This window comes from Neovison vison, chromosome 11 (genome assembly GCF_020171115.1).
Source record: "Neovison vison isolate M4711 chromosome 11, ASM_NN_V1, whole genome shotgun sequence".
Lineage (NCBI taxonomy): Eukaryota > Metazoa > Chordata > Mammalia > Carnivora > Mustelidae > Neogale > Neogale vison.
In genome coordinates this window covers 35,754,862-35,781,739 of record NC_058101.1, presented here as the reverse complement: position 1 = coordinate 35,781,739, position 26,878 = coordinate 35,754,862, and the positions used below count along the sequence as shown (strand labels likewise).

Below are 26,878 nucleotides of genomic sequence, written 5' to 3'. Positions count from 1 at the left end.
ACATGCCCCTATGCTAGATTTTATAAATCACAAATATGAATAACTGTCTTATGTTTAGCTTATTAAGACTCTAAAATGAAAGATTTAAAAACTTACATAAAACACACCAGTAACATTTTAATCTGTGATTCAAGATAGAACTTCAGCTTATTCAATAGAGAACACCTAGGGTGCCTGGGTGGCTGAGGTGACTGACTCTTGCTTTTGGACTGGATCATGACCTCAAGGTGCTGGAATCTGGCCCACATCAGGCTATGCCCTCAGTGGGGAGTCTGTTTGGGGAGGCTCTCTCTCCCTCTGCCTCTGCCCCTTTCCCCACTCATGATCACATGCTCACATTCTCTTTTTCTCTCTCTCTAAAAAAAGTAGATAAATTTAAAAAAAAAAAAAACTTTAAAAAATCCCAAGGCCAATTCTCCTCTAATTGGTCTTTACAATGGCCCTTAACCCACAGAAAATGCCAAAGATAATGACTACAAACTTCCTCTAATATACACCAACAAAGGAAAAAAGGCAACAGAAATTCAATTCAAAGTGAATGAGGTACATCCAGACACCAACGAGAAGCTCATGAACAGAACACACACTACTGCTCTCTAAAACAATAAACATATTCAGTACCTTACCTGTTTCTGAAATGTATGTAACAGGATCCTGGCGTAGAATTTTACCAGGTTTAGAAGACAACGGCAATTTTTCTGGTTGCTTTTTGGCATTTTTTACCTGCACTGTCTCCTCTGATTCTGAATCTGTACATAAAAAGAAGATCAAACAAAACCCTCAAAAGAAATAGTAAAACTCAGTGTGTTTTTAAAGTGATTATTGTTAGCCAATTCCTCAAGGCCCATTTCAAGACAAAATTCTTACTGTGAATTCTCACAGGTTACTTCTACTTGTGTTGAGCCTTTGTCTTACTTCTGTTGCCATAACAAATCACCACAAATTTAGTGGCTTAAAACAATATAAGCATATTATCTTACAGTTCTGGAGGTTAAAAATCCCATACGGGTCTCACTGGACTAATATCAAAGTGTCAGCAGGGCTATGATCCTTTTCTAGATACTCTTGGAAAAAATCTATTTTCCTGTCTTTTCCAGTTTCTAATGATTACTAACATTCTCTACTTAGGGCTCCCTTCCTCCATCTTCAAAACCAGCAACAGCGGGCAAAATCCTCCTCATGCTGCCATCTCTCTGGTTCTCTGACTTTCTTCCATAGTTAGTCTCTCTCTCCTTCTCCTGCTTCCCCATTCCTTGTGAATACAATGGACCCACCCCTAGATAATCCAGGATAATCTCCCTACTTTAAGGTCATCTGATTATCAAACTTAATGCCTCCTACAACTTTAATTTCCCTTTTGTCATGTAACCTAACATATTCACAGATTCTAGGAATTAGGGTATGGACATCTTTGGAAGCACTGGTCTGTCTACTACAACCTAACTACCCAAGACACTTAAATACAAACTAAGACAAATGAATACAAAAATGGAAGTTTCATAAACTTCAGTATCCTTCCTTTTTCTCTGAACCACGCATTTATAAATCCTGCTTCATATTATTCTAAACTGTACCAAACAATTACATTTCCAGTTTCCCAAATGATAAAAACTTCCAGGGAATGTGTATTTATTTCAAATTCCTTACAACAGACAACAGTAAAAGACTTACAATAAACACTTATGTATTTTTAGGATGGAGTCAGAATCTTTGCTATCACTGTCAAATCCTAACAATCTACAAATACTTCCTTAGGTTACCTTTTTAATTGTAAGAATTCACACCAGATGGATCTACTCCACAAAAGTAAAATCTAAAACGTTCTGAATTCTACCGTTACTTTAATATATCATAAAAGGCAAGCATAAAAATACACACTCCCTATCTTAAAAGTGTATTTAAATATTTTATATGGTGCTTGTTCCACTTTAAATGCAACAAAAAAGGTCCAGATTAAAACCACAAAAATTAAATTTTAGATCTTTGTTTCTAAAGCAATATTCTAAAGCACTTTTTTTTTCAAATTCAGTTTCCAAGAAATTCAGCTGCAAAAGAAGTTAGTATGAGTATTTGAAAAAATAAATATGCCATACTCAAAGTAAGTCTAAGACATGCTATATATACTATATACCCCCCAAACAGACATATTTAATACCTTAACACATTTCAGCTCTGATAAGTTCCACAGTATAATAAAACTGTTTCTAACTTTAAGTATAGAGCCCTCTCTTCACAGGACTTATTATAACATCACAGAGAGCTCTGTGTCTCAGAACATCAGTTTGGAAAACACTGCTCTGAGGGATATAAAATTATTTTAAAACTTTAAAGCTCCTCAGGAGAAATATTACCTGAATCATAAATGATCCTCTTTTTCTTGTTTGGTTGCTTCTGCTTAGAGTCATCTTCTTTACAAGAACTATTTACCTGTAAACATCACAGTATAATTAGAACACAAAAACATCTACATAACTCAGCTGCTTTTTTCTCATTAGACCTGAGCGCAGTAATTTTGCCCCAAGGAGACATTTTTGCTTGTCATAAATGGGGCGGGGGGTGCGGGGTGCGGCTATGGGGGGTTGGGATGTTACTGGCATCTAATGGGTAGATGGTAGACCAGGGATGTTTCTAAATGTCCTACAATGCATAAGACATTCCTCCATAACAAAGAATTACACAGCTCAAAAGTCATTAATGCCCTATGCCAGATCCTCCATCAAAAAGAAAAAAGGTAACAAACGCTGGCATGGATCTGAAGAAAAAGGAACCCTTCTGGACTGCTGGTGGGACTATAAAATGTACAGCCATTATGGAAAACAGTGCGGAGTTTCCTCCAAAAAAAAGAATTTTTTTTTAATTTAATTTTTTCTCAGTGATCCAGAATTCATTGTTTATGCACCACACCCAGTGCTCCAAACTACCACATGACCCAACAATTCTACTTCTGGAAATATATCCAAAGGAAACAAAAACACTAACTCAAAAAGATATCTACATCCCCCATGTTCACAGAAGCATTATTTATAATAGCCAAGACATGGAAACAACCTAAATGACCATCAAAGTAGGAAAGGATAAAGAATAAAGTACACATTTTAAAAAAAAAAAAAAAAAAGAGGAAATCCCACCATTTGCGACAACATGGATGAACCCTTGCAGGCATTATGCTAAGTGAAATAAGTCAGACAGAGAAAGACAAACACTGGATGATCTCACCATTATATGGACTCAAAAAAACCCAAAAAACATACCAAACTCATAGAAAAAGAGATCAGACTTGTGGTTACCAAAGGCAGGGGGTGAGGCGAAGTACAACTGGAATAAGGTGGTCAAAAGGTATAAACTTTTAGTTACAAGTCCTAGGGATGTAATATACAACACAATGATTATAGTTAGCACTGCTATTTGATAAGTAGGAAACTTGTTAAGAGGGTAGATCTAAAAGTTCTCACCAGAGGAGAATTTTTTTTTCCCTTTTACTGTTATCTATATTGAGATCATGGATGTTAACTACACCTACTGTGGTCATCACTTCACAACAGATAAAGGTCAAACCATCATGCTGTACAGCTCAAACTTATATAGCTATATATAATTATTTCTTAGCCCAAATCTATGCCTGTCTCCTGAACTACATATGAATGTAACAACTCCCAGTGCCCAGCTAAGGATAAACAAACTGAATAAAGATTTCATCTGCTGCCTATCACAAAGGAGACAACAGTTTAGAGTTTGAGTTCAGTCAAATTAACTGCCTGCTAAACCAAAAGAATTAACACTCTTTGGAAGAATGTAACAATCCAAATTTCCTACACTATATAATTCACACTATACAACATAAATCCAAAATAACCAGACACACACCAAAAAAAACTAGGAAATGTGACCTGTGATGCTTAGTTTTACCTGTAAACTTGCTGGGCCACAAAATACCCAGATATTACATCAAACATTATTCTCAGTATTTCTATGAAGGTGTTTTTGGATGAATCTAACATTTAAATCAATAGACTGATTAAAGGGTGATTCCTCTCCATAATGTGAGTGAACCTGATCCAATTAGTTAAAGGTCTGAAGAGAAAAAAAGACTAACCCTCTCCCATGTAAGAGAATTCCTCCTTCCTGCCTGCCTTCAACCTAGGACATCAACTATTCCTGAGTCTCAAGCCTATTATTCTTGGCAAGCAGGCTTGAGCCTGTAATCACACTACTGGCTCTCCTAGTTCATAGGACTTCAAACTCACACTAAACTATACCATCAGCTGTTGTTAAGTCTCCAGCTTGTCCAGCTGTAGGTCTAGGGACCTGTCAGCCCCCATAATCACATTCATGAATTCTTTAAACTAAATCTCTTTTGAGATTCTATTTCTTTGGAGAATCCTAATACAGATTTTGTTACCATGAAATAGAGTGGTGCAGTAAAAAATACCTAAAATATGGGAATGGCTTTGGAACTGGGTTATGATGAAGGCTGGAAAAGTTTTTGATGTGTGTGTATAAAAAAAAAAAAAAACAACAACAAAAAAAAGCCTAGGACTTCTGGTCTAAGATGGTAATGAACTCACCTCCACAGGACACACCAAATCTATACCTATTTACAGAGCAATTCCTCCTGAAGAACTGAGGGCTGACGGAACAGCCTCTGCACAATAAAAAATAGAGAGATCACATACAGAATGGCAAGAGAAACAGAGACAGGGTAACGAAAGGAACCCCCACCCATCACTGTGAACTTCATTAGGCATGGATAGTAATGAGAAACCATAAGCAGACTCATGTTCTTGGGGTAGAGAAAAAAGGCTATGGTTTAAAAGAGTAACTAGATTATAAGAAATTCAGCCCCACATCTCCACCAAATGGTGGGGGAGCTGCTGGAACTCTCTCCAGGTTGGAGGGGCCAAGGTTTACATTCTCCCTCCACCCTGACAGCACGCACAGGAGTAGGGTCTTACTGGCTATCCCCTCAATAATCCCCCACCAGCCCTAGACACCTCACCCATGTGACCTTAGCACAACACATACTGCTACATCCCTGATCAGTTCTCCACCCCCACACAGTGCTAGCTGTCTTGCCAATGTGACACAGGCACAAGGCACCCCAAAACACCACTTTGGCTCCAGACAACTTGCAAGGCCAACCCTGCTGCAGAGTTCCTCAAGAACATGCCCAATTTGGCTCCAGATGACTCACTAGGTACCCACTACGTGCAGTGCATAGAGACCACCCAGTCCATTCCTGCTTTGGATCCAGACAACTGACCAGGGCACCCCTCCACAGACCACCCCAGCACATCTCAACTTGCATACACTTCAGCATCAGCTGTGCTCAGCACAGAGAACCCTAAGACTGCCCTGGGCCATGCCATTTCAGATTCAACTGTCCTACCAGGGCACCCTGTGCACAAAGACCCCCGAGAACCACTCAGCTTGCATCTACTTCATTTCAGCAGTCTTCCAGGGAACCCTCTATGCAGAGAGCCCTAGGACCACCCCAATCCACATCCATTACAGCTCAGGCCATCCCACCAGGGCACTCCTGCACAAAATGCCTCAAAACCACTAGCTACAACTTCAGCCAACCAGCCAAAGTCATCAGGCATATGCAGCTACACATGGGATGACCATATACACGATCATTCCTTCAAGTTTAGGAGAAATATCTGTTGTACCTAATTCACAGAAGCAAGCACAGAAAGTCAAGCAAAAATGAGAAGACAGAGGAATATGCTTCAAATGAAAGAACAAGTCAAAACCTCAGGAAAAAAAAACAGATAACCAAGCTACCTGCCAAACATTTCAAACTTAAAAAAAAAAAAAAAATTAATGATCACAGAGATGTTCACCAACTGGAGAAAAAGGTGGATGAGTTCAGGGAGAACTTCAACAAAGAGATAGATAATATTAGAACAGACTAGCATTGAAGAATACAGTAAATAAAATGAAAAACACACTAGAGACAATAACAGAAGATTAAAGAATGCAGAACAGATCAGCAATCTGGAAGACAGACTAACGGTAAGCACCCAAGCCATGGACTGAAAAGGAAAAAGAATTTTTTTTAAAAATGAGAAGAGGAAGGATCTCTTGGAAAACATGCAAAGCAAACAAAGATTTGCATTATAGGGGTCTCAGAAGAAGCTGAGAGAGAGAGACAAATGGACAGAAAAGTTATGGAGGAAATATCTGCTGAAAATTTCCCTCACCTGGAGAAGAAAATGGATATCCAGATTCAGGAAGCACAGAGAGTTCCAAACAAAATGAACTGAAGGAGCTCCATACCATAACAGTAATAAGTAAAATGTCAAAGATTAAAGATAAAGAATTTTAAAAGCAGCAAGAGAGAAACTAATAATTACCTACAAGGGAAACTCCATAAGGCAATCAGATGATTTTTCAGCAGAAACTATTATGCACACTAGAAGGGAGAGGCATGATATATTCAAAGTGCTGAAAGGAAAAAAGCTACAAACAAGAATACTCTACCCAGCAAGTTTATCATTCAGAATCGGAGAGATAAAGAGCTTCCCGGATAAACAAAAATTAAAGTATTTCATCACCACTAAACCAGCCTTACAAGAAATGTTAAAGAGCTTCTTTAAGTGGATAAAAAAGGCTGCAATTAGAAGAAAATTATGAAAAGAAAAAAAATTTCATTAAAAGCAAGCACAGTAAAGGTAGTAGAGCAATTACTTACAAAGCTAGTACAAAGGTTAAATGACAAAAGTAGTAAAACCAACTATACCTTAAAAGGTTAGTTAAGTCAGGGATGCCTGGGTAGCTCAGTTGTTAGGCATCTGCCTTCAAGCTCAGGTCATGATCCCAGGGTCCCAGGATCAAGTCCCACATCAGGCTCTGCTCAATGGGGAGCCTACTTCTCCCTCTGCCTGCTCTGCCTGCTGCTCCCCCTGCTTGTGCTGACAAATTAATAAATAAAATCTTAAAAAAAAAAAAAAAAGTTAAGGGAACTCCCATAATAAAAAGATGTAAAACCTAACAACATATAGATAAAAGGCAGACAGAGGGGAGTAGAAATGAAGTTCTTTTAGAATGTGTTCAATCTGAAGTGATCATCAATTTGATATAGACTATCATATACTTGGATGTTATACAGGAAACTAATGATAACCACAAGCCAAAAACCATAACAGATACACAAAAAATAAAGAAAAGCACAACACTGAAGAAACTTACCAGTCACAAGAAAAGAGCAAGAGAAGAAAGGAATAGAAACTACAAAAACAACCAGAAATCAGTTAACAAAAAAAAAAGTACGTACCTATTTACTCTAAATGTAAATAGCCTAATTCTCTAATCAAAAGACAAGGGGTTTAAAAAAAAAAAGATAGGGAATGATAGAGTGGATAAAAAACAAGACCCGTCTATATGCTACCCACAAGAAACTCACATCAGACACATACAAACTGAAAATGAAGAGACGGAAACTAAAAAAAAAATATCCAGGGTAGCAATACTTACATCAGACAAAATAGACTTTAAAACAAAGACTGCAACAAGAAACAAAAAATGGCATTACATAAAAATAAAGGGATCAATCCAACAAGAGGATGTAACAATTTTAAGTATTTATGCATCCAACACTGAAGCACCTACATACACAACACAAAGATTAAGAGATGTAAAGGAAGAAACGAACAGTAATACAAAAATAGTACGGAACTTTAACACCCCAGTTCCATCAATGGATAGTTATCCAAGAAGAAAATCAATAAGGCAATAGTCAGACCAGACGGACTTAACAAATATATACAGAACATTCCATCCAAAAACAAAAGAATACATATTCTTTCCAAGCGCATGCTAAACTTTATCCAAGATAGATAACATGGTAAGCCTCAAAATAAGTTTCATTAAATTTAAGAAAACTAAACTCGTATCAAGCATCTTTCCAACCATAATGGTATAAAACTAGAAATCAACTACAAGAAAAAAAATGGGGGAAAAAAAAACACAAACACATGGACTTTAAACAAAATGCTACTAGACAACTGACGGGTCGATGATGAAATTAAAGAAGAAATTTAAAAATATATGTACTAGTACTGGAAGTCCTAGTCATAGCAACCAGTCAAGAAAAAGAAATAAAAGACATCCAAATCGGTAAAGAAATAGTCACCCTTTGCAAATGACATACTATTCATAGAAAACCCTGAAAACTCAGGGCACCTGGGTAGCTCAGTCAGTTGAGCATCTGCCTTAGGCTCAGAGCATGATCCTGGGGTCCTGGGATGGAGCCCCGCATCAGGCTCCCTTTTAGCAACCTTTTTCTTGATACCTCCTTTAGCAAGGGAAACAAAAGCAAAAACAAAACTACTGAGAGACTACACCAAAATAAAAAGCTTTTGCACAGTAAAGGAACCATCAATAAAATGAAGAGGCGACCTACTGAATGGGAGAAGATATTTGCAGATGATATATCCAATAAGGAGTTAATATCCAATGTATATAAAGAACTTCTACAACTCAACACCAAAAAACCCCAAAATAATCTGATTAAAAATGGGCAAAGAACCTAAAAAAGATCTTCAGATGGACACCTGAAAAGATGCTCAACATCACTAATCATTAGGGCAAATCAAAACCACAATGAGATATCACATTATACCTGCCAGAGTAGCTAGAATCAAAAAAATCCCAGAAGAGGAGAAAAAGAATGAGGCAGAAATTATTTGAAGAATGAATGGCAAAGAGTTCCCAAATTTGGTGAGTTTATAAATTTATAGATTCAAGTAGCTCAGAAGCCATAAACAGAATACACATAAGAAAAACACACGCAGGCATACCACAGTCAAAACTAAAAACCAAAGATAAATTTCCTAAAGGCAGTATAAGGAAAACAATACATAATGTATAAAAGAAAACAATATGACTGCTAATATCTCTCCAAAAAAAAAAAAAAAGAGAGAGAGAGACCAAAAGACAATGGAACATCTTTAAAGTGCTGGGGGGAAAAAGTGCCAATCCAAAATTCAATAACCAGCAAAAATATCCTCCAAGAATGAAGAAAAAATATATTAATAAATAAACAAAAACTTACAAAATTTGTTACCAAAAGATCTGTGCTACAAGAAATGATAAAGGAAATTCTTCAGGTTTAAAAACAATGATATGACATAGAAGTTCTGAAATTCTTATCTTCAATAAGAAATGAAAAGCACCAGAAATGGCAAATATGTGGGTAAACATAAAAGATCTATTTTTTCCTTTTAATTTCTTTAAAATACGTCTGTTTAGAGCAAAAATTATTATACTGAATGTGCAGTACTAACAAATATAGCTATAATACATATGACAACTAAAACATAAAAGATGAAGTGGTGATCAACAGATCTGTAGAGTTGCAAATTCTTACATTTTACATAGAGTGGAATAATATTAACTCAGACACACTACTGTAGCCATTGTCTGCTTTCTATAGTGACATTGTATCTTAACTTCTCTGAGGTCCAAAGAAGACAGAGAAAAGAATAAAGCTTTCCTTCAAAACCTTCTTTTACCAGAAGTCTAACACCTTTCATTTGAGACCCACGTCTCTAAGAACAAACGACTCAAAAAATGTAGTTTCAACAACTAAAAAAGGTTCCATCTCTACTTCAGAAAAAAAGCAAAGAATACAGTCAGCTATATTAATTAGAAATGCACTTTTCTTCTTCTTCTGCAAGGTGAGTTGAAATCTGTATTTACCTCAGGCTCCCAACATATCAAGTCTAGGAAATGAATTTCACTTTTTATACAACTCAATATTGTATTTAGAAAACTGACCTTGATTTCCTTTATTCCTTTCTTTGCTTTTAAAGTTTCTTCAGCAGACTTTGTTTTCTCATTCTTCTTTACTGTTTCAGTTACAGGTTTCTTTCCACTTGGTATAACCCCAAAGAATTTCCGAATATCCTAAAAGCAAAAAGAACATGTGTAAATAAACATTAATTGCACAAAATGTGAATTTCAACTACAAAAAGGGACAGCTCTACATACACACTGGTTTGCTTTCATAATTTCTTCATAATCAGATAGTTCCATGTGTGCAACAGCATTCATTTCACATGCAAAAGTTAACTGATAAAAATTACCTGAGTTAAAAATAATTTGCCTAAGGAAAAATAATATTAATTCTCGGAATCTGGCCAAAAACAGGACAAAAATAAGCAAGTGACATTTTTCTTAACAACAACACAATTACTAAAGAGGCAAGTAACAAGCAATAAATGCTCAGAGTCCTAAACGAACAGGGAGTGGAGAAGAAACCCATCTTCTAGGTGCCTCTTAGCGTATGGAAAGCACCTATTAAAGGGACATCAGAGCACGCATTTCACATGCAAATGCTCTGGGCACTCCAGGCAGATTGCTGGAGAAGACAAATGTTGAAGAGTAATCCTTGCCCATAGTATTTATACTCCAATTTCAGAGAAAGATAACTCTCACAAGCCTGATCATTTATAACCTTAAGAACTAAAAACCTTAGAAATTATTTTTCTTTATATGATTTTTCCAAATTCGGAAAAAAATATTTTGATGCTTGTTACAATATTCTCTTTAATTGCTCTATCCCCTTGTGTTATACTGCTAAAATAAAATTTAAATAAAATTTAATCATAATGAAACATTTACAATGTAATTTACAATTTAAATCACTCTTTTATATTTTGCATACATATCCTTCCCTACTTTTGATTTTAGCTTTGAAGTATAGTGTAAAGAATGGGCATAGAACTTATTAGCCTCGGGACGCCTGGGTGGCGCAGTTGGTTAAACGACTGCCTCCGGCTCAGGGCGTGATCCTGGAGTCCCGGGATCGAGTCCCACATCAGGCTCCCAGCTCCATGGGGAGTCTGCTTCGCTCTCTGACCTTCTCCTCGCTCATTCTCTCTCTCACTGTCTCTCTCTCTCAAGTAAGTAAAATAAAATCTTAAAAAAAAAAAAAAAAAAGAAAAGAAAAAAAAAAAAAAAAAAAAAAAAAAAAGAACTTATTAGCCTCAGTATAAATCTCTGCTGTAGGGAATTTTATGTATGACCTTGGGCAGATTACTTTAATCTGTTTTCCCATCAGGAAAGTGAAACTAATACTACGTATGCTTTATAAGAATTAACTAATTTTGGCTGGAGTAGAAAGCTTCCCTTCCCCTCATTTATGAACTATCATCCCTTCACATCACTGACACATCTCTATTTTCAATTATCTCTGCTCCCAGGCAAGGGTATAATGAACACAAAAAAATGAAATCTGAGTAAGGATCTGAATTCCTCAGAATAGGGTTCAAGAGCCAGGTGTTCCACCCTTCCTATCCTTCATGTTTATAGTCCCAAGTTTTTGATCATTTTTACCTGTTCCAACCTACCTCTTTATTACAGTGAGGAAAATGTCTATTAAAAGTGCTTTGTGAAGTATAAGAAAGTTAACATTTCCTAGATGCTGGCAGTAAATGTCATACTCTTAAAATGTCAAAAATCCCAAATAAGTGTTATACACACATGCCTGCGCACACACACAAATATTTTTGTGTCTAAGCAAACAAACAAAGCAGATAAATGAGGCATATAGACACCTTAAACTGTTTTTGTGTTGGGTTTGTTTTTGTTTTTTTTTTTTAAGATTTTATTTATTTGGGGCACCTGGGTGGCTCAGTGGGTTAAAGCCTCTGCCCTCGGCTCAGGTCGTGATCCCAGAGTCCTGGGATCAAGCCCCGCATAGGGCTCTCTGCTCGGCAGGGAGCCTGCTTCCTCCTCTCTCTGCCTACTTGTGATCTCTGTCTGTCAAATAAATAAATAAAATCTTTAAAAAAAAAAAAAAAGATTTTATTTATTTGACAGAGAGAGACTCAGGGAGAGAGGGAACAAAGCAGGGGGAGTGGGAGAGACAGAGAGAGAAGCAGGCTCCCCGCTGAGCAGGAAGCCCAATGTGGGGGCTCAATCCCAGGACCCTGGGATCATGGTCTGAGCTGAAGCAGACAATCAACAACTGAGCCACCCAGGCGCCCCTTAAGTTTTTTTTCTTTTAATACGATTATAGACTTTCCTGGCTTTATGTTGTCTTTTATAAATTTCTTAGTATACAAAAGTCATAAACCCATCCTAATAAAATCTAAGTCTAAAAAATACTGTTTACGAAATGGATACCTCAGCTATGAAACTAACACATTTGTGTCAGGTGCTAAAGAAAGATGGACCATAAAGAAAGCCACAGTCTTCCATATAATATGCAAAAAATTGGGTTTGAGGTTGGCAACCACTTATTTTACTGCTTCGGGAGGAAATGAAAGTTTCACATTGGAGTTTCACTTTTCAAATTACCAAATGATTCTTCATTCAAACAGTGATGACTGTTCGCACACGACACAGCGCGGAACAGCACATACACCATGGAAATACCAAAACTGAGGGTTAATAATCAGGTTAAAGTCAGTGCTGATTTTCAATCTGTATTAGGACAACAAATGCTTAAAACCGCACAAAGAAAACAAAACAATTTAGGAAATGGAATTGCTGGTTATATTGAGGTTCCCTGATTTCTGTCTGTCCCATACTGCCACGCCTCAGCACTGTTACCTTTCCTTCCCAAGTAATCCCTTCTATTCACATCCTCTTTCTCCTCCTTTATTTTTGTTAAAGATTTATTTATTTATTTGAGAGACAGACACGGAGGTGGGGGTGGGGTGCAGACTCCATGCTAAGGGCAGAGTCCCAAGCGGAGCTCAATCTCACAATCCTGAGATCACGACCTGAGCCAAACCAAGAGTCAGGTGCTTAACCAACTGTTCCACCCAGGCAGCCCTTCTTTCCTCTATGCTACCCCACTCTCTCACTCCCTACACCCTTATCCTCTGATAGCAGCAGAACAGTTAAAGAAATTACAGCATGATCTAACTCAACATACATTAAAAATCTAAACTTTTGGGGTGCCTGGGTGGCTCAGTGGGGTAAGCCTCTGCCTTCGGCTCAGGTCATGATCCCAGGGTCGTCGGATCGAGCCCCGCATCAGGCTCTCTGCTTAGCAGGGGGCCTGCTTCCTCCTCTCTCTCTGCCTGCCTCTCTGCCTACCTGTGATCTCTGTCTGTCAAATAAATAAATAAAATCTTTAAAAAAAAAACAAAACTTAACTTTTGGAAAAGCATTTTCATCACAATGAAAGCCAATCTATTCTACCTTTTTAGAATTATCTCCAATGTGAGCAGCCATTATGTATAAAAATATCTAAAGGTCACTAATCTGGCTCAATTTAGAGAGTGACTTCACCTTACTCCGTAACATTCCCTGTCTAGTATCCCCAGTTTTCAAAGATTTCATGAAATGAAATCATTAATCTAGTGGCTAATCATACTCCCAAACAATGGATCTAAACACCACTTTTCCCTGCACAGAATAACTCTTGCTCTAAATATGAGTAGAAAAAGGAATAGATTTTTTTTTAATTTTTTAAAGATTTTATGTATTTATTTAAGAGAGAGAGAGATCACAAGTAGGCAGAAAGGCAGGCCAAGAGAGGGAGAAGCAGGCTCCCTGCTGAGCAGAGATGTGGGGCTCAATCCTAGGACCCTGAGATCATGACCTGAACCAAAGGCAGAGGCCCAACCCAATGAGCCACCCAGGTACCCCAGGAATAGATTTTTAAACTTATTTTTATAATCTTGGCAAAGGGATAGCCTAAGCAGAGCATCCATAAAGATAAAGATAAAGATCCATAAAGATCTGACTACACAAAAATAAAAGATGACATAAGCAAAAGTTAAAATATAAAGAACTTGAAAAGATCTACAACATGTGTTATATAAGGGTTCCTACAAATCAATAAGATAGCTGAGTAGAAAAGTGAAAAACTACTAAAGCAAATTATTTCTTTTTTTTAAGATTTTATTTAGTTGAGGAAGAGAATGCACAAGCAGGGAGAGCCACAGACAGAGAGGGAGAGGGAGAAGCAGGCTCCCCACTGAGCAGGGAGCACAAAGCAGATGGAGAAATCAATCCCAGGACCCTGAGATTATGACCTGAGCAGAAGGCAGACACTTAAACGACTGAGCCACCCAGGAGCCCAAACAAATTATTTTAAAAATGCAAATAACTGAAAAACAATAAGAGATGTTCAACTTCACAAATAATAAACAGATAAACTGGGGTACCTGGGGGACTCAGTCAGTTAAGTGGCTGCCTTCAGCTCAGATCATGATCCCAGAGTCCTGGGATCAAACCCCACATCAGACTCTCCACTCACTGGTGAGTCTGCTTCTCCCTCTCCCTCTGAGATCTCTCTTGTTTTTGCTCTCTTTCAAATGAATAAATAAATAAAATCATTAAAAATAAATAAGTAAACAGATAAGCTGAAACTGGATTATTTTTCTCTAAATGTTGAAAGACTGATAATGCCCAGATTTGTCAAAGATACAGGGAAACAGACGCTCACACACTATACTGCCCTAAAAGCAAAAACTGGCACACCAGAAAACAAAAACCATTCTGAAGGACAATCAGCAATACTTATCAAAATGTAAATATGCATACCCATTGTACCAGGAATTCTATCTCTAAAAGGAATGATAAAAGAAATGATAAAAGAAAATAACACTGTTTTTACTTGGGGAAACAAAAAAAAAGTAGTAATTATTATTTTCTTCTTCAACAGTTATTAGCTGAACAAAAAGGTAATATCAAATAAAGCAAAAATTTAGGAAAAAGTCACATCAAAACTAAAACAAATTTTAGCACACAGGTAATAAAAACAAGTAGTTTTTCATGCTTTTACTTCCAGCTACCAGACATAGATTTATCTCTTTGGATGACTCTATGAGGTATGTAGGGCAAACAGAATCTCTCCATTTTACAGATGAGTAAGTAGAATTAAGTCAAACACAGGCTTTCTGTCAGTTTTGCCATGTACTAGCGGTCACTTGGGATGAATTACTTCTCTGCCCCTTAGGTTCCTCATGGTACCACTTGCCTCATAAAATTCCTGTGAGGATTAAGATGATATGTCAAAAACCTCCACAATGGAACCTGGTCCTCTGACTCCAAATCTCTTTCACAGTTTTCCACTTGACCATGACTGTCCCTTCATAGTTTCCCTATATCTCTAAGAATCTACGCAAAAGCAGTCATACCCCACAATCAAGCAGTATGGCCTTTCCCTTCTCATTTCTGATAATTCGAATGCTTACAGGCAGGCATTACGCCAGCGACTTAGAACACAAACAGAAAAAGGTGCTCATGAAGCTACCTGAGATACAAATTAGTATATAAAGAATTCGATCCAAAACAGTGCTGAGAGAGAGCTTACCAATAAACTACAAGAGCACTTCGAGCACCTAACACAGAGGGCCTTCGGGGCAGCTGCCTAAAAGAAGCCACACCTGAACTGAGTCCTAAAATGATTAGCAGGAGATATTTTTAAGTAACCTCCACCTCCAACATGGAGCTCCAGCTCGTGAACCTGAGACCGAGAGAGTCACAAGCTCCACCAGCTGAGCCAGGCGCCCCAGGAGAAACTTTCCACAGTCCTATAAATCTGAGCTTGAAGGCACTGCCATTTAGTTCCATGTGGCAAATTTGTTTATCTCACCACTCTATGTCAAGTACAGGGCCAACACCAGAGACAAGTAGATGCTTCACTAATATTGGCTGACCGCAGGGGGCACCTGGCTGGCTCAGTCAGTGAAGCATGCCATCTCTTGATTGCAGGGTTGTGAGTTTGAGCCCCATGTTGGGTGTGGAGATTACTTAAAAATAAAACCTTAAAAAAAAAATTCAGCTGAACATATGTGTAGTTATTTCTAAGGTCACCGGTCTTCACACCTGGGCTCCAAAAGAGATGTTCTTGATTACCTAAAATGAAACTCATGGTAGATTTATTTTTAAAGATTGAGTATTAAAATAATCTTTAATTGAAATTAATTTGATGCTGTGATTTTACCTATTGCTTTTGGCTTTAAGAAATTTTAAGTGGAGGGACACCTGGGTAGCTCAGTCAACTGGGCATCTACCTTCAGCTCATGTCATGATCCTGGGCTCCTGGGATCGAGTCCCCCCTCAGGCTCCCTGTTCAGCCACAGAGTCTGCTTCTCCCTCTCCCTCTGCAGCTCCCCCCCGATCATGTGCACATGCTTGCTCGCTCTCTCTCTTTCAAAAAACAAATAAAATCTTTAAAAAAAAAAAAAGAATTTAAGTGGATGTTAAATTAACACTTATTGTATATTATTTCTGAAGTGAATTATTAAAGTTGCCCTTTCAGGCGCACCTGGCTGGCTCAGTGAAACATGGGATTCTTGATCTTGAAATTTTGAGTTCAAGCTCCATGCTGGGTGTAGAGATTACTTAAAAAATAAAATCGTTTAAAAAAAATAAAAATAAAATTGACTTCTATAAATTGATACTTATAGTATGGTACTCTCTTGTCATAATATTGTGGCTACTTAAAAAAAAGTACTTCCACTTTTTTTTTTAAGATTTTATTTATTTATTTGATAGGCAGAGATCTCAAGTAGACAGAGAGAGAGAGAGGAGGAAGCAGGCTCCCTGCTGAGCAGAGAGCCCAATGTGGGGCTCGATCCCAGGTCCCTGAGATCATGACCTGAGCCGAAGGCAGAGGCTTTAACCCACTGAGCCACCCGGGCGCCCCGTACTTCCACTTTTAGTACAATACTTCCTCTTCCAATCTGCTTTCAGCCAAATGAGTTACCTTTCAGAAATCACATGTATTGGGATGCCTGGGTGACTCAAGTCAGTTAAGTGGCTGCCTTCAGCTCAAGTCACAATCCCAGGATCCTGGGATCAAGTCCAGCATCAGGCTTCTTGCTCAGCAGGAAGCCTGCTTCTCTCTCTGCCTCTGCCTGCCACTCTGCCTGCTTATGCTCTCTCTCTCTCTGACAAATAAATAAATAAAATCTTTAAAGAAAAAAAAAAGAAATCGTATGCATCTCTATACATAATTGATGTTAATGATACAGCCAAGTCTGCCACAGGACTCAAGAAATTTCCTGAGTAAGATACCAGTGAGTAAAAAAAAGTATGGTCTGAAAAATTTTTTTAAATAATAACAGGTCTGGGGCACCTGGGTGGCTCAGTGGATTAAAGCCTCTGCCTTCGGCTCAGGTCATGATCCCAGGGTCCTGGGATCGAGCCCTGCGTCAGGCTCTCTGATCGGCGGGGAGCCTGCTTCCCTCTCTCTCCCTGCCTGCCTCTCTGCCTACTTGTGATCTCTGTCAAATAAATAAATAAAGTCTTTAAAATAAATAAATAAATAAATAGCAACAGGTTCTACCCAGGAAGAATTTTAAGAACCTGCATCACCTTCCTTCCTTCCTTTTTTCATTCATTCATTCACTCACTCATTCATTCATTCATTCATTCTTTCAACAGATACTCATTAAGAGCCTTCCATGAGCCAAGAACTATTCTTGGTGTTTGGAATAAACGAAACAGACAAAAGTCTCTGTTCTTGTGGAACTTTCATTCTACTGTCTGTTCTGGGTCTTTCTGTCTTTGGGCTGGGCGGGTGGGGAATGTAACACAGGAAATGGCAGACAAAATAAAGCACAGAAAGGGAATAGAAATGGAGAACATCCGATTAGGGGAAACATCTGCCTCTCCCACTTGCTCTGGAATCAACTTAGTTTACCCAAGAGGTCGCTTGCTCCCAAGACAGCGAAAAAACACATTTTCATTCTTAGCTGTGTTGAGGAAGATGTATAAAATTCTGAAGCCATAGTATGTGTATCATATGAGCCTAAAACTACACGTAACACATGGAGCACTGGGTGCAGTGCATAAACAATGAATGCTGGAACACTGAAAAAAAATTAAAATTAAATTAAATATATATATATACACACACAAAATACTAAAAAAAAATAAAAATAAAACTGTATCACAAAATATTTTCAAATATACCTGATCCAAAAATACTAACACTGGCAAAATTAAACAGAAAATGAAATTAATAATTTGGGTTTTTTAAAAATTAAGGTCTTCAAACCTGCGTAATTGAGATAACTGAAACATTTAAAACTCTTTATGCCTGATCTGATGATTTATTTTGATATTTTGACATTTTTACCAAGGTTAATGTAGTCTGATTACAGTTTTTATTCATCCAGAAGTCAATTTCTTACAACTGACTTCTAGCCTAAAAAAGCAAATTTAACCTACTTGAATGAACATTGAAATTAAGTTCAAATCAAAAACAGAACTACCGGGGCACCCGGGTGGCTCAGTGGGTTAGGCCGCTGCCTTTGGCATAGGTCATGATCTCAGGGTTCTGGGATCGAGTCCCACATTGGGCTCTCTGCTCAGCGGGGAGAATGCTTCCCTTCCTCTCTCTCTGCCTGCCTCTCTGCCTACTTGTACTCTCTGTCTGTCAAATAAATAAAATCTTTAAAAAAAAAAAAAAACAGAACTACCAACCTACATGTCCACTGACAGATGAATATACAAGAATGTGGTGTACACACACACACACACACAGAGGAATATCACTCCGCCATGAAAACGAATGAAAGATTTGTCATTTGTGACAACATGGAGTGTCATACTAAGTGAAATAAGTCAGACAGAGAGACCAATACATAATTTCACTTACATGTGGCATATTAAAAAAAAAAAAAAAAAAAGCCTAAAAAGACCATAAACACAGAGAAGTGGTGATTGCCAGAAGGGAGAGGGTTCGGGGGATGGCTGAAGTGGGAGATACCGGCTTCCAATTATGGAATGAATAAGTCACAGCGATGAAAGGTACAGCATAGAGAATATAGTCAATGGTATTGTAATAGTGTTTTATGGTGACATACAATGGCTACCACACTTGTGAGCACGGCATAAAGTACAGAATTGTTAATCCACTATGTTTCATGCCTGAAACAAATGTAACAATGTGTGTCACCTATATTTCCATTTTTAAAATACATATTTTTTTAAAAAAAGGAAAACAGACCTATCACATAATAAATGCTGTATTTTTCTAGGCTATATTATACATTGTCATTAAATGTTCAATAAATTAGATACAAAGTAGAAAGGGCTAGAGATGTTTGGATAACAGTAAATTTTATTCTAGCTGACTTCTCTTTTATTAGATACACAAAGTTTATTTATACTTCTTCATTCACCAAATACTTATGAAAATGTACCATGAGCCAGGCACCATACAGTTCTCTATTCTTGTGGCCTCAATCCTTGCAGAACTTACATGCTAGTATAAGAAGCTGTCAGTAACAGGTTGACTATCTATCGATATCTAAAATATGTGCCAAGGAAACATTAAACATACGAGGGGTTTTTTTGTGCTTTTGTGGATCTGACGAAAGCTATGAATATTAAAAAATAAAAAAGCTATGAATATTTTCCATAGAAATATGCAAAAACACACTATAATACAAAAATATGTAAGGTCTTTACATTCCTCGCACAGAGCTCCTAAAACTCTTGGAATTTGCTAAGTGACAGGAGCATCCTGTTATTTACAATCCACCCTCTGGATCACATCTAAAGTTATGCTAATGAGGCAAATGGGAATGGGGACTGGTCACTAGAAAGGCTGAGAATGGGAACTCTCCACACCATCCCTAGGTGTACAGGGAGAAGAGGAAGGTTTGAAGACTGGGTTATAAAAACTCATGAAAAAGCAAGGTTTGATGTTCAAAGAGCTTCTGGGCTGGTGAACACATCAAGTTGCTCGGAGGGTGGTGTACCCAAACATGGCACAGAAGCTCTGTGTCCCCCAACCTCCCATATCTTGCCCTGTGGATCTTTACCATCCATTTGGCTGTTCCTGAACTGTGTCCTTATGAAAAACTGGTAAATATTAAGTAAAGTGTTTTTCAAGTTCTGTGAGCCATCCTAGCAAATTATCACATCTGAGGAGCAGGTCTTGAACAGCCAATCTAGAGCTAGTCCATCAGTATAGGTGGCTCACGACTTGCACTTGGCTTCTGAAGTGGAAGCAGTCAATGGGACGGAGCCCCTTAACTTGTGCAGTCTGCACTAACTCTGAACAGTGTCAGAACTGAATTGAACTGTAGGATATCCAGTTGGTGTCAACAGAACTAGAGAACTGACGGGTGTCAGAAAACATCCCTCCCCCCACCAAACCACACACACACACACACACACACACACACACACAACTGCACGTAATCTAAAATGCAGGGTTGGGGCACCTGGGTGTCTTAGTCAGCTGAGTGGCCAGCTCTTGATTTTGGCTGACTCTTGATTTTAGCTCAGGTCATGATCTCAGGATCCTAGGATCACACCCTGCATCAGGCTTCAAACTCAGCGGGGAGTTTGCTATAGGGTTCTCTCTCCCTCTGCCCCCCGAACACCTGCTCAATCACTCAATCACTCCCTCTCTCTCAATAAATAAATAAATCCTTTTTTAAAATGCAGGGTCTTCACCTGAAACCTATTAATGGTTCCCCATGAACCTGAAATTAAAAACTTGTGATTCGCGTATACTGTGCAAGCTAACCCATCCATCTCAACCTCAGTACCACCTATATATACACTGAACCTTCTAAGTCTTGTGTCTCCATCCCTCCTCTAAGCTCCATATCCACATAGCCAATAGTCTACCAGATACAGCTCTGCCCAAATGCTCCAAAGATGCCTCTAATTCATAAACTCCAAAACCAAGCTCATATTCCTCTGGGAGTTGTTTTCTTCTTTTATTCCTCACCTCAATGCACAGCACCACCATTTGCCCAAAACAGAAAAAGGGACACTGTTTTTCCTCCTCAATCTGACTCTACACCTATTCATCCCACCCACCCTATCTCCCAAATACTGCTGTCCCCTTCCCTCTATTTCTATTGCCAATGCCCAGATTCAAGGCTTCATTTATTTATTTAATAAACTCTTAAACAGGACTTGCTCTGTGCCAGGCAATAATTTAGGCACTTTAAAAATATTGACTCATTTACTCCTCATAACAACGCTATGATGTTTAACTTCAAGTCACAGATGAAAAAACTGAGAATGCTAAAAAGATGTTCTCTAGTAAAAGTTTTGACACTTAAGATGTTCTTAAATGTAAGCAAAAAAAGACTTCTTGTATTTTCTACCTTAAGGTGTAACTAACAATTCCACAAATCTGTTAGAGAAAAGCATCATCTAGCAGGCAGCCCCAATGCTATTTTAATATACAGTCAAGACAAAGTACCAAACTTTGCCAAGTACTCAAAAAACAAACAAACAAACAAACAAAAATCATGCATTTATAGTCTTTTGCCTATATCGAGAAGTTTCCAACTTGGTTGGTTATAAATCTATTAGTAGAAATGAAAAAAAAAGTTTTTTTTGCAATAAACACTCCTAAACCCACAGAAAAGTAAACTTTCATAATGACCTTTAGCTTTAAAAGGTCAATGTACAGAAGCTGCTATATGGTTACTTTGAAGTATAACCAAAAACTTCTAATTACTTATTTCCAGTGCTGATGAGCTCAACCAAAAAACAAGTCATATTTGTCTATCAAAAATGCAAAAAGAAAGCAAATTATGTCACTTTGTTCACTTATCTTTGGAGGGTACATGACTTTATGCAAAATAAATACTGCAGTATTCTGTAGTTGCGAAAATATTATATCTTGACTTCACTTCTCTACTCTGAAAGTAACAAAGAAATACAAATATTTGATTAATATTTTTAAACCACCCACCAAATCCACAAACAGAAACTGGTTATCATTACAGAATGCACAAAATCTATCCAAATGTAAGAATCTTTTATCCTGGGCACCTGGGTGGCTCAGTGGGTTAAGCTGCCGCCTTTGGCTCGGGTCATTATCTCAGGGTCCTGGGATTGAGTCCCACATGGGGCTCTCTGCTCAGCAGGGAGCCTGCTTCCCTCTCTCTCTCTCTCTGCCTGCCTCTCTGCCTACTTGTGATCTCACTATGTCAAATAAAAAAATAAAATCTTAAAAAAAATCTTTTACCCTGAAAAACACTAAAATACAAAATTATATATCTGGCTAATATACACAATAATTTAACTGGTAGCAACACAGCAGAAACAAATTATGAAATAAACTTAAAGTATTTAAAACTACATGAAGGCCTTATACTTTGAAAGTAAAGTTAGTGGTTAGGATGCTTTCCCCTGAGATCAGGAAAAAGACACGACAATTCCTATCACTTCTATTCAATCCTGTGGAGGTTCCAGCAAAAGCATTTAGGGAAAAAAAGAGAGAGAGAGAGAGAGAGAGAGAGAAAGAAAAGGCACCTAGATTGGACAGGATAAAGTAAAGCTATCTCTATCTACAGATGAAATGATCTCATATAGAAAAAATCCTAAGGAATCCACTAAAAAACTATAAGAACTACTAAATGAGTTCAGCAAGATTGCAGGATACAAGATCAATATATAAAAGGGCACCTGGGTGGCTCATTGGGTTAAAGCCTATGCTTTCGGCTCAGGTCATGATCTCAGGGTCCTGGGATCGAGCCCCACACCGGGCTCTCTGCTCAGCAGGGAGCCTGCTTCCCTTCCTCTCTCTCTGCCTGCCTCTCTGCCTACTTGTGACCTGTCAAATAAATAAAATCTTAAAAAATATATATATATGTGTGTGTGTGTGTGTATATATATATATGTCAGTTGTATTTCCTCACTCTTCCAATGAATAATCCAAAATTGAAATTAAGAAAATTGTTTCATTTACTGTGTCATCAAAAAGAAAAAAAATACTTGGAAATAAACTCAATAAAAGTGTAAAACCCACACTCTGAAAACTCTAAACATTATTTAAAGAAACTGAAGACCTAAACAAATGGAAAGATAGCCCATATTCATGGATCAGAAGACCTCCTACCGTTCAGATGGCAATACTTCCCAAGACGATCTACAGATTCAACATGATCACTGTCAAAATCCCAGCTGGCTTCTTTGCCAATTCTAAAATTCATGTGGAAATTCAAGGGACCCAGAACACAAAACAATTGTGAAAAATAACAGAGTTGAAGGACTAATACTTCCTGATTTCAAAACTTACGATAAAGCCAGGGTTGGAGGGTAGGGGAGACACCTTACCACAAAACTACAGTAATAAAGATGTATTATTGGCCTTAAGATAAATAGGGGAAAAAGAACGCAGAATCCATGGGGTAGAGGGACCCTCACACTTACAGTTAATTGGTTTCTGACAAGGGATATAAGATAACTGAATGAGAAAAGAAGAGTCTACAAATGGTGCAGGAACAACTGAATATCCCCATGCAAAAGAATAAACTTGAACCCCCTACTTCATACCCTAAACAACATTAACTCAAAATGTCTCAAAGTTAAATATAAAAAGTGAAAGTCTTAGGCATAAGTCCTAAAGACCTTGGATTAAGCAATGGTTTCTCAGATATAATACCAAAAACTCTGAGAAGTGATGACTGAAGCTTGAATGATGAGAAAAAGGTAGATATGCAAGGTAGGATCTGAACAAGGAGAGGAAACAGCAAGAACAAAAGCTGGGACAGAACCAGTATAATCTACTCAAAACAACAACAACAACAACAACAACAACAAACCCAGAAAGATAAGAGAAGTAGGCAGGGGCCTTAGAGGGCAACTACTAACTAGTATATATGGCAAAGGTACATTTTAATAGGGTGACAGCACTACTCTATGGGGAGCATTCAAATATGATTCACATATTCACAATATGAAAGGTATCCCCTAGAATGGGGCATGAAGCAGCTCAGATGTATTTAGAATTGACAGCCCTTCAAACAGGCTGTCCTCTATGTCTCATGTGTGTTTAATTCAACTTTACGCATATTTTCTTTTTTTTTTCCAATTTATTTATTTTCAAACTTTACGCATATTTTCAATAAATTATACCAGCCATGAATTATGTATGCTTATGTCTTTAAAATGGCAGCTCAGGTTTTATTCACATTTTGAGCAAATAATTAACATTTTATAGCAATCCAAATTGTTTACGTGGTTTCTTTCCTAATCTTTTTACTTTTAATTTTGTTTCAATTCCTTTAATAGACATTAAGTTCACATGGTTCAAAATTCAAGAGTAAAAAGTCTCCCTCCCATCCTGCCTCTTCCTCCCATCTTTGGAGGCAACAAATGTTATCAGTTAGCTCCCTGTGTATCCTTCCAGACTTCAAGCAAATATGTATATATTCTTTTCTCTCTTTCTCTACATAAAGTGAAACGTACTTTACATACTGTCCTATAACTTTGTTTTCACTGAATTATCTTGACATTTGTTTTATATTAAGGAAAAAAGTTTTCTCTTTTTTAATGCCTGCAGAGTATTCCATTTTGTGGATACAGTATTTTACTTCTGTTTAATAACTTCAATTAGAAAATATTTGAGAAAAATAAAATATAGCTCCTAAGGCAAAAGTTGTTAACATCTATGGAAGGGCTATAGAAGATATCCAAATCCTCTTAAATGCTATGTACATGCCCACTTCTGTGGGCAGAAAATTTGCATACCACTCATCACATTATCAAAGATAACTGACCCAAAGAACTACTGTACTACAATATAACTTGTGCACAGATGTTCAATAAACCTATGCTGAACAGAATTTTAGTCTGGGGTCTGGCTAAATTTTGTACTAGAGACAGAAAGACCAAATTAAATACCAATATAATCAAAAAACCTCATCTATTTTATAGAACCTCTTCCCTTTAACAAAGAGCAAAACTGACCCATCTGACTTCTACTTCTTTTCCAAGAAGAGCTTTATTTTTCATCTGCATTGTGAACAACAATACTAGGATAGAAAAGAATCAAAATTTAAAGTATCTGAGTGATCAAAAGTTGACTATACAAGACGTGAAAATTTTTCACCATAACTGACATCAGAGACATCTAAGATGTCCCTTAAAACTATGTAACATTCCACAGAGTCCCTCCTACGAAAACTAGATCATTGGTAGTCACATAGTAGTATAAAACCTCACATGCCAGGTTCCACAATAGCAGCTTTACCTATATTATCCTGTTTAATACTCAAGACAATCACTTAAGGCAACTATACTTCGCCCCTTCTAACAGTTAAGAAAAACACGGGCTTTAAAAAGTTAAAGTTAAGGTATTTATTTAAACCACATAAAAACCACCACCACTTAACTACTAAATGGCAGAGCAAGGCTAAATCACTGCCTCACTCTTACGTTCAATACTCCAAACCTCATCAACTTTCCACAATACCATACTGCCTTAAGTACAAAATGTAATTACCATTTTAGGGCCGTGTAATATAGTGGTCAAGAATTCTAGTTCAACCATTTATTAGTTGTATGACAAGCTGTTTAAACTCTAAAAGGTTCCTCTACCATCTGTAAAACTAGACTGCTGTGATGTTTAAATGAGAAAAGGCATATAAAACCAACAGCTCACATATTGGTATCTGGTACAAGGTGGCTACTATTTTATCCTTCTTTGAGAAAAAACACAAAGGGCTGCAAGGTTTCCCAATTTGGCATAAAAATTTTCCCTCCAGAATGCTGGCATTGTGACAACTAAGCTAAAAAAAAAAAAAAAAAAAAAAAAAAGCTTAAAAAACCTGCCTGATTATGATGTAGATTCTGGCTTAATGGAATATCATAAATTGTCCTTTAAATATTTCAAATGCATACTTGTATCTATTGCCACACAAGCATGAAAGTCTGTTTGGATGGCTCCATAATCACTTCACTCTCAATTCACATGCTTTATGCAGAATTATACACAGATGCCTTTTTTAAAGATTATTTTTAACATCAGGTGATAAGCGATGACAGCTGTCAAATATACTACATCTGTGTTTAATCTCCTGTGCTTCTGGTGTGTTTGTGTGTGTGTGTGTGTTTTCCTGGTAAACCGTGTCACCCCTTTAACTTCTATGAACTCCTTTAAACGAAATAGAGCATCCTCCTTATACCCTCGGTCTCAAAACGGTTACGTGATGAGCTTTTCATGGTGCTACTAATGACGAAAGTTGAAGGCCTGAGACAACTTACTCCTAAGAAGGCAAAGTTCGTTACATTTTTCTCAGCTTTGAACCAAAGGTTGAAATCAATGCTCTAGGTAGGGCGGAAACAGAGCTCTGGGGTAACGCCTAACAGGAAAAAAACTTTATCGCTAAGTCCCCAAATCACCTTCTTTACTCCCTTCCTTTCTCCCTTCCCCCCATGAGCGAAAAAATGTGAAACTGCTGCGCAGCACCAAAAGCCCTGCGCGCAGCCAGCCTCCCAGAGCTGAAACCCCGTGGTCCCAGGAAAGCCGTGCGACCGGTGCCGCATTGGGGGCCCCTTCTGTGCCTCTGCTCCGCTTGGGAGCCCCGCACCGCCATCCTCCCCCACCCTCCACACCAAAAGTGCCCGGTCCACACTCAGCCTGCAAACTCTCCCAAGCCCCCGAGCTGCACAGCCTCCCCCGGGGCTCACCATCGCAGCCCACCGACTCAGGCGCGGGCTGGCAGGCCTGTCCGCTGGGGAATCCGTTACCGGGACTCGGGATCCATTCGCGCCAACAACTTCTCCCGCGAAGTGGAAGGAGGTGGGGGCCCGCGGCGCCCGGTGATGACGTCAGAAGGCGCGCAGCTAAACTTGGGCCCCGGCGGGAGGCGGGAGGTACGACGTCGGCCCAGGTGACGCCCCGCAGGCCCGGGCAGCGGGCATCGCGAGGAGCCGCGGAAGCGTGGCCCGCGCGCCGCTTTGCTCCGTGAGTTTTTGGTGGGGGCGCTCAAGTGGAGGTTCCGTTACTCCGCCGAGGCGGGCCGATCGGCTTCCTCCGGTGACGCGAGTGGACGTTGCAGTGCCGTGAACTTATCTTTCAAGGGTTCTGACCACCCCGCGCGGTGAAAATACACGTTCCAGATGTACGTTTCGCAACTTACATTAATTTTTTTCTCGTGTTACTGTAAAATATCAATTGTTTAACAACAGTTTC

The 26,878-nt window shown here is 38.3% G+C and overlaps 1 protein-coding gene across 1 annotated transcript in view; it reads right to left on the bottom strand.

Annotated features, from left to right (window-relative positions):
- RFC1 (replication factor C subunit 1) overlaps nucleotides 1-26,502 on the bottom strand; it is a 77,723-nt gene extending 51,221 nt beyond the window's left edge. The window contains exons 1-4 of the mRNA XM_044224496.1: nucleotides 26,374-26,502; nucleotides 9,781-9,909; nucleotides 2,352-2,427; nucleotides 627-749 (exon numbers count right to left, since the gene is read on the bottom strand). Coding sequence (XP_044080431.1) covers nucleotides 627-749; nucleotides 2,352-2,427; nucleotides 9,781-9,909; nucleotides 26,374-26,376 — 331 coding nt within the window. The 5' untranslated portion in view covers nucleotides 26,377-26,502. The remainder of the gene's footprint in view (nucleotides 1-626; nucleotides 750-2,351; nucleotides 2,428-9,780; nucleotides 9,910-26,373) is intronic.
- Between the last annotated feature and the right edge of the window lie 376 nt (nucleotides 26,503-26,878).